Source organism: Callionymus lyra, chromosome 7 (genome assembly GCF_982586985.1).
Source record: "Callionymus lyra chromosome 7, fCalLyr1.hap1.1, whole genome shotgun sequence".
NCBI lineage: Eukaryota > Metazoa > Chordata > Actinopteri > Syngnathiformes > Callionymidae > Callionymus > Callionymus lyra.
Genome location: NC_141824.1, coordinates 3,507,475 through 3,525,409, shown reverse-complemented (window position 1 = coordinate 3,525,409; position 17,935 = coordinate 3,507,475). Strand labels below are relative to the sequence as shown.

The 17,935-nt window shown below is 37.9% G+C and overlaps 1 protein-coding gene across 1 annotated transcript in view; it reads right to left on the bottom strand.

Moving 5' to 3' along the window:
- smtla (somatolactin alpha) overlaps positions 1-17,722 on the bottom strand; it is a 122,706-nt gene extending 104,984 nt beyond the window's left edge. The window contains exons 1-2 of the mRNA XM_087795187.1: positions 17,620-17,722; positions 15,192-15,242 (exon numbers count right to left, since the gene is read on the bottom strand). Coding sequence (XP_087651313.1) covers positions 15,192-15,242; positions 17,620-17,722 — 154 coding nt within the window. The remainder of the gene's footprint in view (positions 1-15,191; positions 15,243-17,619) is intronic.
- Positions 17,723-17,935: the final 213 nt, after the last annotated feature.

Sequence of the window (17,935 nt, the reverse complement as noted above, 5' to 3'; positions counted from 1 at the left end):
TTTCTCCGATCCTTCAAACTCTTCACTGGCTTCCAGTTTCTTTCAGGATCAACTTTAAAATTCTGGTTCTTACTTTCAGATCTATTCATGGTCAGACCTTCCATCAGTGATCTGATCCAGCCTTACACCCCAGCTCGGGCTCTGAGGTCTGTGGATCAGAATCTACTTATGGTTCCACGCACACGACTCAGGACCAGAGGAGAGAAATCTTTTCAGGCTGTTGCTCCTAAGCTTTGGAACGATCTTCTCTCTCTTTGCACTTAATGGATCTACTGACTCCTTTAAGAAACATCTTAAGACGTTTCTATTTGTTCAGGCTTTTCCTTGAATTTCTGGAACTCCTGTGTTGTTCTCAGTATTATCTTGATCTTTAAAGTATGTACTTTTTTGAGTATTGTTTTGATTGTTTAAGCGCTTTGTGACCCTGGTCTGGAAAAGCGCTATATAAATAAATATTACTTACTTACTTACTTACTTACATCAACTTAAAGCTAGTTGAATGACTCATGTACCGTGACTTGAGGGGTTTTGTGTGATTTTTATAAAGTTATAAGGTTTGTAAAAGTTCTTGATGGTGTGAACATGCTACTTATCTACTGATTGTTTGGGGGGGGGGAGGTGAACTCTCAAGTCGGCTAATGTTTTTGAGTATTTTCAGAGTTATCTGTTTGAGTTATAGATGAAAATGTTTGTTCATTTTAATGTAGCGACTGGAGCTCAGTTGTAATTCACTTTCATTCATTCATTTTAATCTTATGGGGGGTCGCGGGGAGACTGGAGTCCATCCCGGTTTTCATTGGGCGAGAGGCAGGGGACACCCTGGACAGGATACAGAATATATATCCTCAAATTGATCCACATATGTGTATTCATTGATCATCAATAAATGTCCTAGTTTTGTGTACTCAATTGTTAACATTGATGATCTTTTATTCAGAACATTTTCTTCTATTTTGTCTTTCGACTTTTGTCTTTACCCAGGGAGCAGGACGGTTGTTGTCCTGACGTTTGCCTTCTCTGTGCTTCAATGGTTACATTCCAAGTGTTTGTTTTGTTACTTTCTCATTTGAATTCGGGGTAATTTAATAAGTGAAAAAAAATAATGTTGCCTTTTTGAAACTGCGAACATTCAATTGTACCCTCATTTAAATAATAGTTTCCATTTGTTTCATGATTAATACCCTTTTTTTTTGGGCATCTGTGCCTGGACTGTATGGACCTTGATGTCACTTTGTGTCAATAGTTCAAACTGTGAAGACATATTTTTTGGGAAAGAAGGTGGTAGCCATGTGGACGTGCTATTCTTGAGATAAGGAACGTGTACGATTCTAAAAATGTCAACACACAGAATTTAGGGTCTACAGACCTGGTTTGAGATAACAAGTGTGAAGGAAAGCTGAAGATTCTTTGTAAAGGTCAATGATTAGGTCAAGGCATGAAAACAACATCTGTTGTTCATAATGGAGTCAGATTTTGCAAAACATTCCGTACCCCGAGTTTGTAATTGAATACTCAACTTACTTCCCATGTTTGGGAGTGTCTAGAGGTCTTTAAAAGAAGGGACAGGCTAAAAGATTTTCAGCAACTCTCTGGAAGGATCTGGTGGGTGAACCAGGATTAAGTTCGCTTCAATACCAGTCTGTCTCAGGACACACAAAGACAGACAACCATTCACACACACACTCATATCTACGGACAATTTCCCCAAAGTTCTCAATCAACCTCTGTATGTTTTTGGACTGTGGGAGGAAACCGGAGTGTCCGGAGTAAACCCCAGTAACACGGAGAGAACATACTAACTACACACAGAAACATCACAAATCAGCTCATTTAATTGAATTTAGTTAATGTCGTCTATTTTGTTTTTATTCAGTACATTTTATGCCACTTCATCGTTATGTCTTTTATTTTATTTGAAGCATTGTTATTTTTTTAAATAAGCAAATCTTTATTAAGTTATTTAATTCTGTAAATAAAAAAATCCTGTTTTTTCATTTACAATACAAGAAACCAAAGACTACTATGTAAATTGTGTGTAGTAAGTAAGTAAGTAAGTAAGTAATATTTATTTATATAGCGCTTTTCGAGACCAGTACACAATTATATCGTATTTCCCTCAAAATATAACCTTCTTAAAAAGAAGTGCAGTTTTAACTTCCACTCTCAGCCAACCTTGTAAAATTGTAACAGATTTAAAACAAGCTCTGAATAAAATATTTGGCATATTTTCCACATACTGAAGCTACACACGTTTATGGTCCAAACAAAATATTCAAAACATTTTAATGACTTGATCAAATGTGGAGATCGTTCATGTTAGTGCGGGAACCAATAACAACAGTAGGTGTTTAAGGGGTTCTCGAAGAAGGTTCTGGAACTTTATTATTTTCTTCTTTTCCATTTCCTTCAATCATAACTTCAGTGCGTTCATTACCATCGACCTGTTTGGTGTCGTCGCTTCATACTTCCTTAGCACCAAACATCAGTACACAACACGTTCTTCATGATCCCACCTCTCACGGCTGTCGACACATCTGTAGACATCCGGTCCCCGATGAGAACCATCTTCCCAGATCTGTTCACTTCCAGCAGGTAACATCTGGCTCGACTCACGTCGCTTCACGAGCTCCAGGATTAAGTTCATTCACATCAGATCCTCAACTCAAACTGGATATTCCTCTTCAGAAACAAGCAACAAATGTAGGTTTTGAACTTAAAATCCTGGACGAAAGAAAAATGTTCACGAATATCATCAGGAGCTGATCCAAAAAAAGGATAAAAGCTCAATTTTCATGTCTTAATGAATCACTTTCTTTTCCCCTCGTATATCATCCTGCCAAGAACAAACATCAGTGTATCTTTGGAAAACAAGAACCAGAGTATCACCCTGTGACCCGCAGACTCAGACAGTGACCTTCAGTTTCCACGATAGATCTCTAGAAGGCCCATGAATCATGTGAGTTGAGTCTCTGACTTTAATATATTTTACTAAACGATTATTTTCCTTAAAATCATTCCTGTGTCCTTCTTTACCACCACCACGTTTGAGACTGGGGACGGGTCGGTTCATCGGAACCAAACCCTAACAATTCTTAGGCCTTCTTTGAAACAGTACCATCATTTCTACTATATAGAAATATATATAGAGTCATAATATTGATCAACATGTGAGGTTCAAGTACCGTATTTTCCAGACTATAAGTTGCTCCGAGGTACAAGTCGCTCCAGCCATAAAATACATAATAAAGAAGGAAAAAACATATATAAGTCGCACTGGAGTATAAGTCGCATTTTTGAGGGAAATTTATTTCATAAAATCCAACACCAAGAACAGACATGTGATCTTGAAAGACAATTTAAAATAAAACTAGAGGCAACAACAGAATAATTGTACGTTACGTTACATGAACTGAGAACCTGGTATGTTAACATAACATATGAAGAGTTATTCAGAGAACTATAGCATAAATAACTAACAAGTTTACCAAACCATCCGTGTAACTCCAAATAACTCTTCATCCTCGTGTCACTTTTAAACAACTAACTAACTCCGGAGGTAGAAGATGCTTCCTCTTCTACGTGGAAATGATCAACACAGGCCTAGAGCGCCCTCTTGTGGTTTAGTGTGAAAATAACATGTGAAATGATATACCGCTAATAATGTGTTAATAATTTCAAACATAAGTCGCTCCAGAGTATAAGTCGCTCCCCCGGACACACTATGAAAAAAACTGCCACTTATAGTCCGGAAAATACGGTACTCTCTAAACTTAGGAAAATGTTGTCGGAACATGATCTGGAGCTTGTAATCCATGCATTTGTTTCTTCTTGTCTGGACTATTGTAACAGTTTGTTTTCATGTCTTAAAAAGAAGGATGTGTCTCGCCTGCAGTTGATTCAGAACTCTGCAGCCAGAATTCTAACCCGCTCTAGTAGAAGAACTCACATTTCTCCGATCCTTAAAACTCTTCACTGGCTTCCAGTTTCTTTCAGGATCAACTTTAAAATTCTGGTGCTTACTTTCAGATCTATTCATGGTCAGGCTCCTCCTTACATCACTGATCTGATCCAGCCTTACACCCCAGCTCGGGCTCTGAGGTCTGTGGATCAGAATCTACTTATGGTTCCACGCACACGACTCAGGACCAGAGGAGAGAAATCTTTTCAGGCTGTTGCTCCTAAGCTTTGGAACGATCTTCTCTCTCTTTGTTCTTGATGGATCTACTGACTCCTTTAAGAAACATCTTAAGACGTTTCTATTTGTTCAGGCTTTTCCTTGATTTTCTGGAACACTACTGTGTTGTTCTCAGTATTATCTTGATCTTTAAAGTATATACTTTTTTTTAGTATTGTTTTGATTGTTAAAGCGCTTTGTGACCCTGGTCTGGAAAAGCGCTATACAAATAAATATTACTTACTTACTCACATATTAACTTAGAAATACAAGGTGTATTTTGGCTAAGAAACCCATAAAACTGTGAACCTCAATTATGGTGTAAATATTCAGCAGCGAGCGCTCCTTCAGTAACCTCTCGGGTTTTCAAAGAAAGCGGCGAGCGTCGTCACATCCCAAGTTTCTCGACATAAACACGCCTTGTTTAAATGCGGCGGCGGCTTGTTGTGGTTCTATTTCGGTTTCCCTGTTTGTTAATGCGAACAAAGACTTTTGGTTTTCATTTCCTTAATGTCCTGAAAGCCGGAGTCACCGGCAAGCAAAGCCGTGTATCAATTATCCCCATTGCTCTCCGGCATCTGTGTTTCCCTCTCAGTTCCTGGTGTCTTAGAGGTAACAAACAGCAAGTTGCAGGCATTTGAAGTCCTGCCTCTGTGATGGAGTGGATGACAGGCAATAACAGCCATAAAACGAGCGCGCCACAGTCGAACAACACAATCCGGAGAGGAAAGCAAGAGCTGGATCTTTCTCCACCGTTATATATAATCATCCTCTGTTCTGTATGAAGACTCAAAAGAAGGAGGAAGAAAAAATAAGCACCACGACGTGGCACTTTGTAAATTTAGCAACTTTTTCCGAGTCGGTGCAGAGTTAAGTCTTCAAGTAACAAAGTTTAGACCAGTTTAGCATCTTGTTGACGAAGAAGGAATGAACAATAATCTCTGGCTCTACAATAATGACACGGAAATATGTCTTTTGTATCTTCTTCATTAAAGACAATCTGTTTGCTTTAGAGCACATTGTAGCACTTCTTTAAAGAACATTTAAAAGTGAACCTAATGTGAAAACTCTCATTCACAGACTTATTCACATGTTGTAAATGTTGAAGTCTTCAAATTGTAGTAATTCATCATGACGTTGCTCTGTTTTGAAGTTATTACTTAATTAAGTTCTTGTCTGAAATCTCGCCAAATTCTCCACAGATAGTACGTCTCAAATGAAACTCTGCTGCTACACACTAACAGTAAATGACGCGACAGCTTCTTCTTCTACTACTATTTAACGATGATTTCAACCAGCTGTAGGAACACTATCACCACCTGCTGGCAGCACGTTTTGCAAGTTTAGAAAAAGAAATGAAGAAAAAATATGAGAATCGAAGTATTCGCGAGATATTTACGCCAGAATAGGCACCGAAGACGTGTCATCCTTCTACTGTTGGCTAAAAATACACCTGTAAGTATATGAATAATTATAAATATATATACATATCTATATATATGTATATATATGCATTTATATATGACGAAACTTCCGTTTACAACGTCACTAAGATGGAGCCCTTTAGTGTAGAAAGTGTCCATAGAACCATACTCAGTTTTGAGTGTGTTTAGTGACAATTTAGTGTGTATCGAGCACTACATTTACATACTAAGAATTGAGACGCACTTACGCACTAAAAATACTAACTTTGTGTACGCAAGTATGCGATTTGAGACACAGCATTAGTGTCATTTTCAGTGGGCGGGGCTTAAGCATATTTTCTAATGTAAATGTGTTTATTAAATGAGAGTTTTGTCCAAAAAGAAACTAATGAGTATAATAGAGAATAATAGAGTATAACAGAGGTCCTAGAACCATTTAAGAGACACTTAAATCAACACATAAGGGGTCCTTTAAATTGCTACAAATTTGCAACATTTACAAACAGTCCCAGTTACAAATTAAAACGATAAATATCTTGAGATACTTGTCTCTTGTGATACTACTGCGTTGAGGAATCTTGTGAAATGAATATCTCTATTTGTATTGACATTTACATCTCGCATTACTTTGACCAGCCAGTTAACGACACAGCTAGTTGCTGATGATGTCATTCATGGTTAGATTGAGTTGTCATGGCGATGGTGGCGTTTTGTGAGACGAGCGACGACAAGCTTTGTTTATTGATTAGTATCAGTGATTTGTGTAAGTTGTAAATGAATCATAAATCCCAGGAAAAAACAATATTATCAAATTGTCTGCTCATCAAGTGTTGACACATGTGTGTGTTGGTTCATCATTTAATTATTACTATTGATGAGCAAGTGATTGATTGAGAGACAAAAAGGAGAAGAAGATAAAGATGGAAGAATTATTGAATAACAATGAAAGTGAATGACTTAGAGGTTAATTAATGTGTTGATGTGTGTGTGTGTGTTGTTGTGATGTGTGACTCTATTGTATCATCAGTGTGTGTGTGTGTTGTTGTGTTGTGTGACTCTATTGTATCATCAGTGTGTGTGTGTTGTTGTGATGTGTGACTCTATTGTATCATCAGTGTGTGTGTGTTGTTGTGATGTGTGACTCTATTGTATCATCAGTGTGTGTGTGTGTTGTTGTGATGTGTGACTCTATTGTATCATCAGTGTGTGTGTGTGTTGTTGTGTTGTGTGACTCTATTGTATCATCAGTGTGTGTGTGTTGTTGTGATGTGTGACTCTATTGTATCATCAGTGTGTGTGTGTTGTTGTGATGTGTGACTCTATTGTATCATCAGTGTGTGTGTGTGTTGTTGTTATGTGTGACTCTATTGTATCATCAGTGTGTGTGTTGTTGTGATGTGTGACTCCATTGTATCATCAGTGTGTGTGTGTTGTTGTTATGTGTGACTCTATTGTATCATCAGTGTGTGTGTTTTGTTGTGATGTGTGACTCTATTGTATCATCAGTGTGTGTGTTGTTGTGATGTGTGACTGTATTGTATCATCAGTGTGTGTGTTTTGTTGTGATGTGTGACTCTATTGTATCATCAGTGTGTGTGTTGTTGTGATGTGTGACTCTATTGTATCATCAGTGTGTGTGTGTGTTGTTGTTATGTGTGACTCTATTGTATCATCAGTGTGTGTGTGTGTTGTTGTGATGTGTGACTCTATTGTATCATCAGTGTGTGTGTTGTTGTGATGTGTGACTCCATTGTATCATCAGTGTGTGTGTGTGTTGTTGTTATGTGTGACTCTATTGTATCATCAGTGTGTGTGTTTTGTTGTGATGTGTGACTCTATTGTATCATCAGTGTGTGTGTTGTTGTGATGTGTGACTCTATTGTATCATCAGTGTGTGTTTGTACAAAGCTCTCTTTTAATTGAAATTTTGACATTAGAAAATAATGATCTTAAGCTCCGCCCACTGAAAACACTTTGTTTTTCTGGAGATGATTTTATTGCGGGTCATCAATCCCAGGAGTCTCCACTTCTCCACTCGTTGTATAAACAAAGCGTGATTACAGCTGGAGGAGGAGTGAAGCCATTATTACATCATAATGGACTCTCGTAACCTCTCCTTCGTCCAGATTTCAGAGCAACTTTATAAAGTAATAAAGTGTAAAACATGGTCATGATGAGAAGTTACTGTGTCTTGAAGAACATTTACTACATGTCAGTAGAGTTGATCATTAGTCGACTTTCCAAGTCCTGTCAACTGTTTGTCAATAAAGTCCTTCCTAAATTCAAATAAAAACCGATGAGATCGTCCCGGTCCATAATATTGACCTTCTCTTCCTGTCAATGTGGTGGTAGTTAATAAAATGTCCTTGATGGTGAGATGTGTATCTGGAGATATTAGACAATCAAATATAAAAACACACTTTCACGTCATCTCCACAATCATCTGATTCAAATCATCGTTATATGAAGGATTGTCTAGTAACGGCTGATCGTATCGAGCGACTTCACATTAATTAAAGCCTTTAAAAGAATATTAGAGAATTTAACAAGGAGTCCAAGCTCAGTTATTTGCAGCGAGGGTTCTGTTCGCGGGACTACAAAAGGATTTGTAGAAGAAACTCATCATTAGTAAGCAGTGAAGCAAAGAAAATGTGTGACGTGATTTGAATGCGCTGTCGAACTGATCACACGACATAAAAGCCCAAATATATAATGGAGCTCCAACTGCTACATGCACTGAATTACCAAACAGTACAAACAGAGTCTGGAGGAAATTATATTGATCTTCTTTTTTTTGTTATTAACCGACCGGCGTGCTTTATTAACCCGACTCTCGGAGCAATATAAAAGCTGTTCAATGTCCTATAATTTGACACAACACTTGATGATATGAAATTAAAAAAAGGCGAGTTTTCAAGCCTGGTGGAGGTGAAGAGCGATTGACTGAAGCGAGGACAACCCTTTCGTATAATTATGGAGACTGGAAAAAAAACATGGATTATCCTGCAGCACAGAACGGGAAGGTTTACATTTCAAGTCCAGTTGGAGGCAACGTTAAGGTGTGTAGGGATGGACACGGATAAAAGCATAAGTTCAAACCTAAATGAGTTAAATAATAAAAAATATTATAACGTTGTCTACTTATTATAGTGTCTACACTTGTGTGTGATCATACTTCATTTATTTGTTTATATAAGACCAAAAGCAGGCGGAGATCGAAGAATTATTGAACACGTTTTATGTGCGTGTGTATTAAAGTGTGTGTGTGTTGTTGTGGTGTGTGACTCTATTTGATCATCAGTGTGTGTGTGTGTGTGTGTTGTTGTGATGTGTGACTCTATTGTATCATGTGTATCTCTGCTGTGATTGGTCAAGTATGGAGGTTTGTCACCGCGTCTCATCAATCTGGGAAGTCTCGACCTCCAAGGGACTCGTTGTATAAACAAAGCGGGCCTGTTTCAGCTGGCCGGAGGAGTGAAGCCATTGTTACGTCATAATGGACTCTCATAACCTCTCATTCGCCCAGATTACTATGGGAAACATATCCAAACTTATTCTATTACAAACATTGAAATGCAAAAAAACAGAATCTATTATGGTTTTATCGCTAATTCTTCTCAGTACTTTTACCATTGCTTCAACATTTTTCGAATGGTAAAAAAATGCTAGTATTTTATTAAAATACTATATTAACTAATGAAGTATAGTTTGAAAAAAAGGCAATATGGTTATTACCATAAGTGGTGATTATGGTAGGATTTGGTGCTTTTATCATGTCATTAAAGCCATTATCTCTGCATCACTTGAATCAATATCAGTTATTTAAGGAGGTACTACCATGTTCAGAGCCAGCAACATTTGTTTTCTCCTAGTATGGGAAGTTTTCCTGAAGTATTTTCAGCCGATTATCTAAATTTCTGGAACTCCTGTTGTGTTATCAGTTTTATCTTGCCCTTTAAACTATATACTTTATTGAGTATTGTTTTGATTGTTTAAGCGCTTTGGGACCGTGGTCTGGAAAAGCGCTATATAAATAAAAATGACTTACTTACTTAAATGCTGCTGCTTAAAATACTGGCTTGTTGTAGCGACTCATCAGAACTGAAGGATAAAAAAAAAAAAACAGTTAAACATTCAAAAGAGTTATTTTTCCAGTGTATAAGACATCAAACTTCTTTATTCATTGGTCTAGCAGTAGTTCAAGTTAGAATTGGCCAAATGTTGCGAACTTTACTGGAGATTCTGAACAGATACTCGACCCGATAAAACAAAGGTTAGATCGGAGGGTTAGAGACTCATTGAATATTATCTTTGAAGTATTGAGAATCGTTTTTTTTACAGGAAAATTGACCTTAGTATGCGGATAATCTGGGTCGTGGACTGTTTGAGCACCGGGTCGTTGCTGAGAAGTTAACCGGCTGAGATACATGGACCTTCAAAAATGAATACACTCTTTGAAAGTGTAGTGTAGTCTCAGGTGGTGAAATCACACTCAATATTCTACCATAATTCAATCCCGGATCAACTTCTCGGCGTGGCACAAAAGCGTTCTCTTATAAACGTCGGAAAAGTTTGGAAGATTAAGGTCATTTAAAAAGGCTTGAGGTCAAATATCAGTTTAAGTAATGACTTCAACTAAGATTCTGATCCACAGACCTCAGAGCCCGAGCCGGGGTGTAAGTCTGGATCAGATTATTGATGGAAGGTTTGTCCATGAATAGATCTGACGGTAAGAAACAGAATTTAAATGATCCTGAAAGAAACTGGCAGCCAGTGAATTGTTTTAAGGATCGGAGAAATGTGAGTTCTTCTACTAGAGCGGGTCAAACATTTTAACTTTACTAGTTATACTAGTGAACCAAAACCTATTTTACTAGTGAAGGTTTTAAGCTCACTATTGCGCTCGTTGACTTGACTAGTAAAGCAAAAATGATAAACAAGTAGATAATATTCTTTAAGTTGTAATACTAGAAACATTTAAAGTATTTACTAAATGTCTCTTATGAACGAGTCGGAAAAGTTTGGAAGATTGAGGTCATTTAAAAAGGCTTGAGGTCAAATATCAGTTCAACTAATGACTTGAACAAACTTGTGTGTTTGTGTCAAAATCAACATGTTTCCATCGTACGTTTTCCCAGAAACAATATTTTTTCGCTGAACTTTGCAACAATATTTCACCTCCCAACCCATAATCAGCAACTTTTCCTTGAAGAGTTCCCTGCGTTCGTCAACCCAAAATTAGAAGAAGGCAACATTTTTATAATGATCTGCTCTTTTCTCCCGGAGTTTGGTGGAGCAAGATAACGACTCGCCTATTAAAGCCGGCGCTCTGACAGCACCGGTTGAAGAGGGCGCTTGGGATTGACAGGAAATAAACTGCAAACTAACAGAACAAACCACGTCGGAGAGAAAAAAAGAACCTTGTCATTTTTCCCGTCCTTGTTCAGTTCTCGACAATTTCAACAATCTGACAGCGATCCCGGCTGCAGCATCCACAGGATTTCTTTTTTTTTGTTCCGCCAGAAAACAGTGTTTGTGTACGATATCATAGAGGAACATGAATCCAGCCGGTTTGCGCGGTTCGTGCACTCGTCTCTGTTTCTTCCCCTCGCTCGCGCTCACACACGAACCAAATGCATCCACATCCAACTTGGCTTTTAAGTCTTGTGGCTTGACACAAAGGGGATCTTTCCTTCCCAACACATCATGTGAAAAGAGAGAGGAATCAAAAAAGCCACAAAGAGGCGTCTCGCTATTCTACGGGGAGAAAACTCATTCTGTCACCGCTGCCGTTCTGTGGGAGATTACCCAGAGCCCGTGTTGCCTTTCCATGTTTGTGCGCTTGTCGTTGATGGTGTGTGTGTTTGTGTGATGAAAACAACTCGTCAGAACCAGCCTTGACGTTAATGTCTGATGATATTGAGACGCTAATCAACACGACACCAAACCGTCAAATCATCTTTTCGTGTCTCGTCGGACAGAATTAAAGCAGATTAATATTTGTGTTGGTGACCTGTGAAGATGTTGCAGGTGAGATGAAGGAAAGACATTATTGTCAGTTGTACAGACACTTTCTATAAGAATAAAACTGATCCACTGAACATCGACATCGCTCTGTGAGTGTTGATAGCTGTTGCTAATAAAAAAGCTTTTTAAAAAAAAGGTTAGTAGAGTTTTTTCTTTTCCAGATGTATAGGTTTATAGTTATATCATGGATGTAATGTTGGTTATAACAACCGTGTTTTAGCTCAACTAGTACTTACTTTTCAAGTACTAGCACTGAATTATGATATTGCACCAGAGCACCTAATAAACAAAAAGCTACAGTAATACAACAAATACCTTTCCCTATTTGTACAAGTACACTTTAATTGGTCTACAAGTACAACAAGTAAACTCCAAAAATGTAGCAGGAAGTCTTGGATGCAAACATGGGGGAATGAAAAAATGAAAGTGAATTCTGGATACGTATTGGCTCTTAGAAATTTCTAAAACAAATAGGAAGTGGAATTGGTCTACTTGTACTACCAGTCAAGATATAATACTAGCAGTGCTAGTAGATCAACAAAGGCTGTTGATACAAGTAGGTAAGAAAAGTTTATTTGTAAAGATGTTTCGAGACCAGGGTCAAAAAGCGCTTGAACAATCAGAAACAATACACAGTTAAAATACTTTAAAATATCAAGACACATAAGACAAACACAGGAGTCTCAGAGAATCAGGGAAAAGCTCAAATAAAAGTGTCTTGAGATGTTTCTTGAAGGAGTCAGTAGATCATCAAACACAGATGTTTCTTGAAGGAGTCAGTAGATCATCAAACACAGAGATGTTTCTTGAAGGAGTCAGTAGATCATTAAACACAGAGATGTTTCTTGAAGGAGTCAGTAGATCATCAAACACAGATGTTTCTTGAAGGAGTCAGTAGATCATCAAACACAGAGATGTTTCTTGAAGGAGTCAGTAGATCATCAAACACAGATGTTTCTTGAAGGAGTCAGTAGATCATCAAACACAGATGTTTCTTGAAGGAGTCAGTAGATCATCAAACACAGATGTTTCTTGAAGGAGTCAGTAGATCATCAAACACAGATGTTTCTTGAAGGAGTCAGTAGATCATCAAACACAGAGATGTTTCTTGAAGGAGTCAGTAGATCATCAAACACAGATGTTTCTTGAAGGAGTCAGTAGATCATCAAACACAGATGTTTCTTGAAGGAGTCAGTAGATCATCAAACACAGATGTTTCTTGAAGGAGTCAGTAGATCATCAAACACAGAGATGTTTCTTGAAGGAGTCAGTAGATCATCAAACACAGATGTTTCTTGAAGGAGTCAGTAGATCATCAAACACAGATGTTTCTTGAAGGAGTCAGTAGATCATCAAACACAGATGTTTCTTGAAGGAGTCAGTAGATCATCAAACACAGATGTTTCTTGAAGGAGTCAGTAGATCATCAAACACAGATGTTTCTTGAAGGAGTCAGTAGATCATCAAACACAGATGTTTCTTGAAGGAGTCAGTAGATCATCAAACACAGATGTTTCTTGAAGGAGTCAGTAGATCATCAAAAACAGATGTTTCTTGAAGGAGTCAGTAGATCATCAAACACAGATGTTTCTTGAAGGAGTCAGTAGATCATCAAACACAGATGTTTCTTGAAGGAGTCAGTAGATCATCAAACACAGATGTTTCTTGAAGGAGTCAGTAGATCATCAAACACAGATGTTTCTTGAAGGAGTCAGTAGATCATCAAACACTGATGTTTCTTGAAGGAGTCAGTAGATCATCAAACACAGATGTTTCTTGAAGGAGTCAGTAGATCATCAAACACAGATGTTTCTTGAAGGAGTCAGTAGATCATCAAACACACATGTTTCTTGAAGGAGTCAGTAGATCATCAAACACAGATGTTTCTTGAAGGAGTCAGTAGATCATCAAACACACATGTTTCTTGAAGGAGTCAGTAGATCATCAAACAGATGTTTCTTGAAGGAGTCAGTAGATCATCAAACAGATGTTTCTTGAAGGAGTCAGTAGATCATCAAACAGATGTTTCTTGAAGGAGTCAGTAGATCATCAAACACAGATGTTTCTTGAAGGAGTCAGTAGATCATCAAACACAGATATTTCTTGAAGGAGTCAGTAGATCATCAAACACAGAGATGGTTCCAAAGCTTAGGATCAACAGTCTGGAAGGATTTCTCTCCTCTGGTCCTGAAGTTCAGGAACCATCAGTAGATTCTGATCCACAGACCTCAGAGCCCGAGCTGGGGTGTAAGTCTGGATCAGATCACTGATGGAAGGTCTGACCATGAATAGATCTGAAAGTAAGAACCAGAATTTTAAAATGACCCTGAAAGAAACTGGCAGCCAATGAAGAGTTTGAGGGATCGGAGAAATTTGAGTTCTTCTACTAGAGCGGGTCAAACATTTTAACTTTACTAGTTATACTAGTGAACCAAAACCCATTTTACTAGTGCAGGTTTTAAGTAGATAATATTCTTTAAGTTGTAATACAAGAAACATTTAAAGTATTTACTAAATGTCTTGAAAGTCTACTAGTATTACTAATAACAATGTCCATTTATTTGAATAAAAGTGCTAATTTACGAACAACCTTTTTCTCCAAATGCATAGAAATATATAACAATTAATAATTGTCATTTTCATTATTTGTAGTATTTTTTTTTATTCATTAATTGTTGCTCCGGGTATTAAGAAATTTCTGCTAAAGTAGATAAAGGTCAGATATAAGGTCCTGTTCTTCTGATACGCTTGGGGACAAAAAAAAGGCAAAATGAGTTGCATATGTCGATGCAAAAGTTTCCGAAGAAATAAAAGTTCACATTTTAAAAAGTGACACGAAGGAACAGTTACAGTTTTCTATCATCGATGAATGTCATAAGTACACATTATAAAGTTGTTGGACTAAAAGTATTTTGGTCACACAGAACATTAATGTTGGTTAAACTGTAGCAAACATTCCTTACACAGTATGAGCGAAGGAGCAGATTCAGGGGTTTGTTTTTATTCTGGTGCCTTTAATGTGACGCCTGCAGAAGAAAGCTCCAGGAAAACAACATTTAAAATAAAAATGACCTGAAATTATTTACAGGAAACGTGATATTGATGTGGAAATGAGTTGTATTTTCAGTTCAAATCTTCTCTGCACACCATGAGCTCCACTGCACTATTTTTCTTGTACCTCTCCAAACTGCAATTAAAAGGAATTCTTTTTTTTTTTTTTTATGCCTGGACAGAAATCTGTGTTTTTGAAGGCGGAAAATGAAGGTGATTGAAGCACAAATTTTAATCTTAGCCTCACCAGAAACCTTGGTGAAATGAAAAAGAAAATGAAAGGATACAAACAAAGGAGTTCACAGAGAAGTTAAAAAAAGAAAATATCTATGGAGCCATGTTTTCACAACTTAATGACATGTTGGCTCCGAACCATACTCTGACAGGTGCGGTGTTTAGAGGAGGGCGACACGGGACGAAGCCATTCCTCAATTGACACCTTTTCTTTCCCACATGATCATCAGGCTTGACGAGTAAATGAAGAAAATAACACTGGGGCGGAATGGACGGCGTACCGTGGGACGTCGAACTCTCGATGGAACTGAAGAGACGGTTGACATAAGCTGCTGTTGGAGACAAAAAAGTTAACAGAAAAAACTGTTAAAGTTATACTCGAAGCAAACTGCATATTTCTGTCAGTTAGTAAACTGTTTAAGTTTGTGTGAAACTGAAAATTAACGTGATGATTAAATATGACGCTGACACTGTTAGTGTTTATTTTTCCTCACTTTAAACTATAACTTAAGAAAAACATTAAAGGTCAACTTAGGATAAACTCCAACTATCCATGTAGTGAATGTTCTTCTCTTCAAGACGCAGTAACTTCTCATCATGACCATGTTTTACACTTTATTACTTTATAAAGTTGCTCTGAAATCTGGACGAACGAGAGGTTACGAGAGTCCATTATGACGTAATAATGGCTTCACTCCTCCTCCAGCTGTAATCAGGCTTTTTTTATACAACAAGTCCCCTGGAGGTGGGTACGATTTATGACGCACGGTGACAAACCTCCATGCTTGACCAATCACAGCAGATTGGGTGTAGTTATGGTCAACAAGATTTAATCTCCAGAAAAACAAAGTGTTTTCAGTGGGCGGAGCTTAAGGTCATTTTCTAATGTCGATATTTCAATGAAAAGAGAGTTTTGTACAAACACACACTGATGATACAATAGAGTCACACATCACAACAACACACACACATACACACTGATTATACAATAGAGTCACACATCACAACAACACACACACATACACACTGATTATACAATAGAGTCACACATCACAACAACACACACACACACACACACACACACACTGATTATACAATAGAGTCACACATCACAACAACAACACACACACACTGATGATACAATAGAGTCAAACATCACAACAACACACACACACTGATTATACAATAGAGTCACACATCACAACAACACACACACACACTGATGATACAATAGAGTCACACATCACAACAACACACACACACACACTGATGATACAATAGAGTCACACATCACAACAACACACACACGCTGATGATAAAATAGAGTCACACATCACAACAACACACACACACACTGATGATACAGTAGAGTCACACATCACAACAACACACACACACACTGATGATACAGTAGAGTCACACATCACAACAACACACACACACTGATGATACAATAGAGTCACACATCACAACAACACACACACACACACTAATGATACAGTAGAGTCACACATCACAACAACACACACACACACTGATGATACAGTAGAGTCACACATCACAACAACACACACGCACTGATGATACAATAGAGTCACACATCACAACAACACACACGCACTGATGATACAATAGAGTCACACATCACAACAACACACACGCACTGATGATACAATAGAGTCACACATCACAACAACACACACACACGCTGATGATAAAATAGAGTTACACATCACAACAACACACATACACTGATGATACAATAGAGTCACACATCACAATAACACACACTGATGATACAATAGAGTCACACATCACTACAACACACACACACACTGATGATACAATAGAGTCACACATCACAACAACACACACACACACTGATGATACAATATAGTCACACATCACAACAACACACACACACTGATAATACAATAGAGTCACACATCATAACAACACACACACACTGATGATACAATAGAGTCACACATCACAACAACACACACACACACTGATGATACAATATAGTCACACATCACAACAACACACACACACTGATAATACAATAGAGTCACACATCATAACAACACACACACACTGATGATACAATAGAGTCACAAATCACAACAACACACACACTGATGATACAATAGAGTCACATGATACAACAACACAAAGACACACTGATGATACAATAGAGTCACACACCACAACAACACACACACACTGATGATACAATAGAGTCACACATCACAACAACACACACACTGATGATACAATAGAGTCACACATCACAACAACACACACACACTGATGATACAATAGAGTCACACATCACAACAACACACACACAAATACACACTTTAGTTGAACGTTGAGAACTTTTCTTCATCACTACTCTTCAGGTTACAACCAAAGACCATGTGCTAAATTCTAGAATTAAATATAAAGATCCATGAGGAGCTACTTTAATGTCCAGAGACTAACATTTGAAATGTGCAGCAGAAAATAAATGAAAAGTAATTTCCCTGAAAAATCCTGGGCCAGAAATTGAGCAAAGGGATTCTCTTTCTAATCCTCTTTGAAAATGTCCATAAATGCTTTGGCCCTGATGACAGTGGCCATGTATGTCTAATCTAAACGAAACTCCTGCTGCATGTTTTACACGGCCCGGCCTGCTCTGGCCGGCCTACGACAACATTTCCTCACTGGTAATCCCAGCAAATCTCACAGCCTGACTGGCTTGATACGGAATAACCTGAGCCTCGCCGCAGTTATCAGCGCTGACCACATTTAACTGGAACGCCGCCATGTTGTTTGCTAGCCAGACAAATAAAGCATGAGTTGGATTTCAACATATCCACAAGTAAAGAGCAGGGCTTGAAACAATAGTACACAACATTTAATTTTTTCAACGCTCAAATTGAGTGGCAGTGTTGTGTATAATCGGGGAAGAAACGCGTTAAATCATGTACAGTACCTCTAAGACTTCGAGGACAAGGCAAAAAAAAAATGTGTCTTGGAT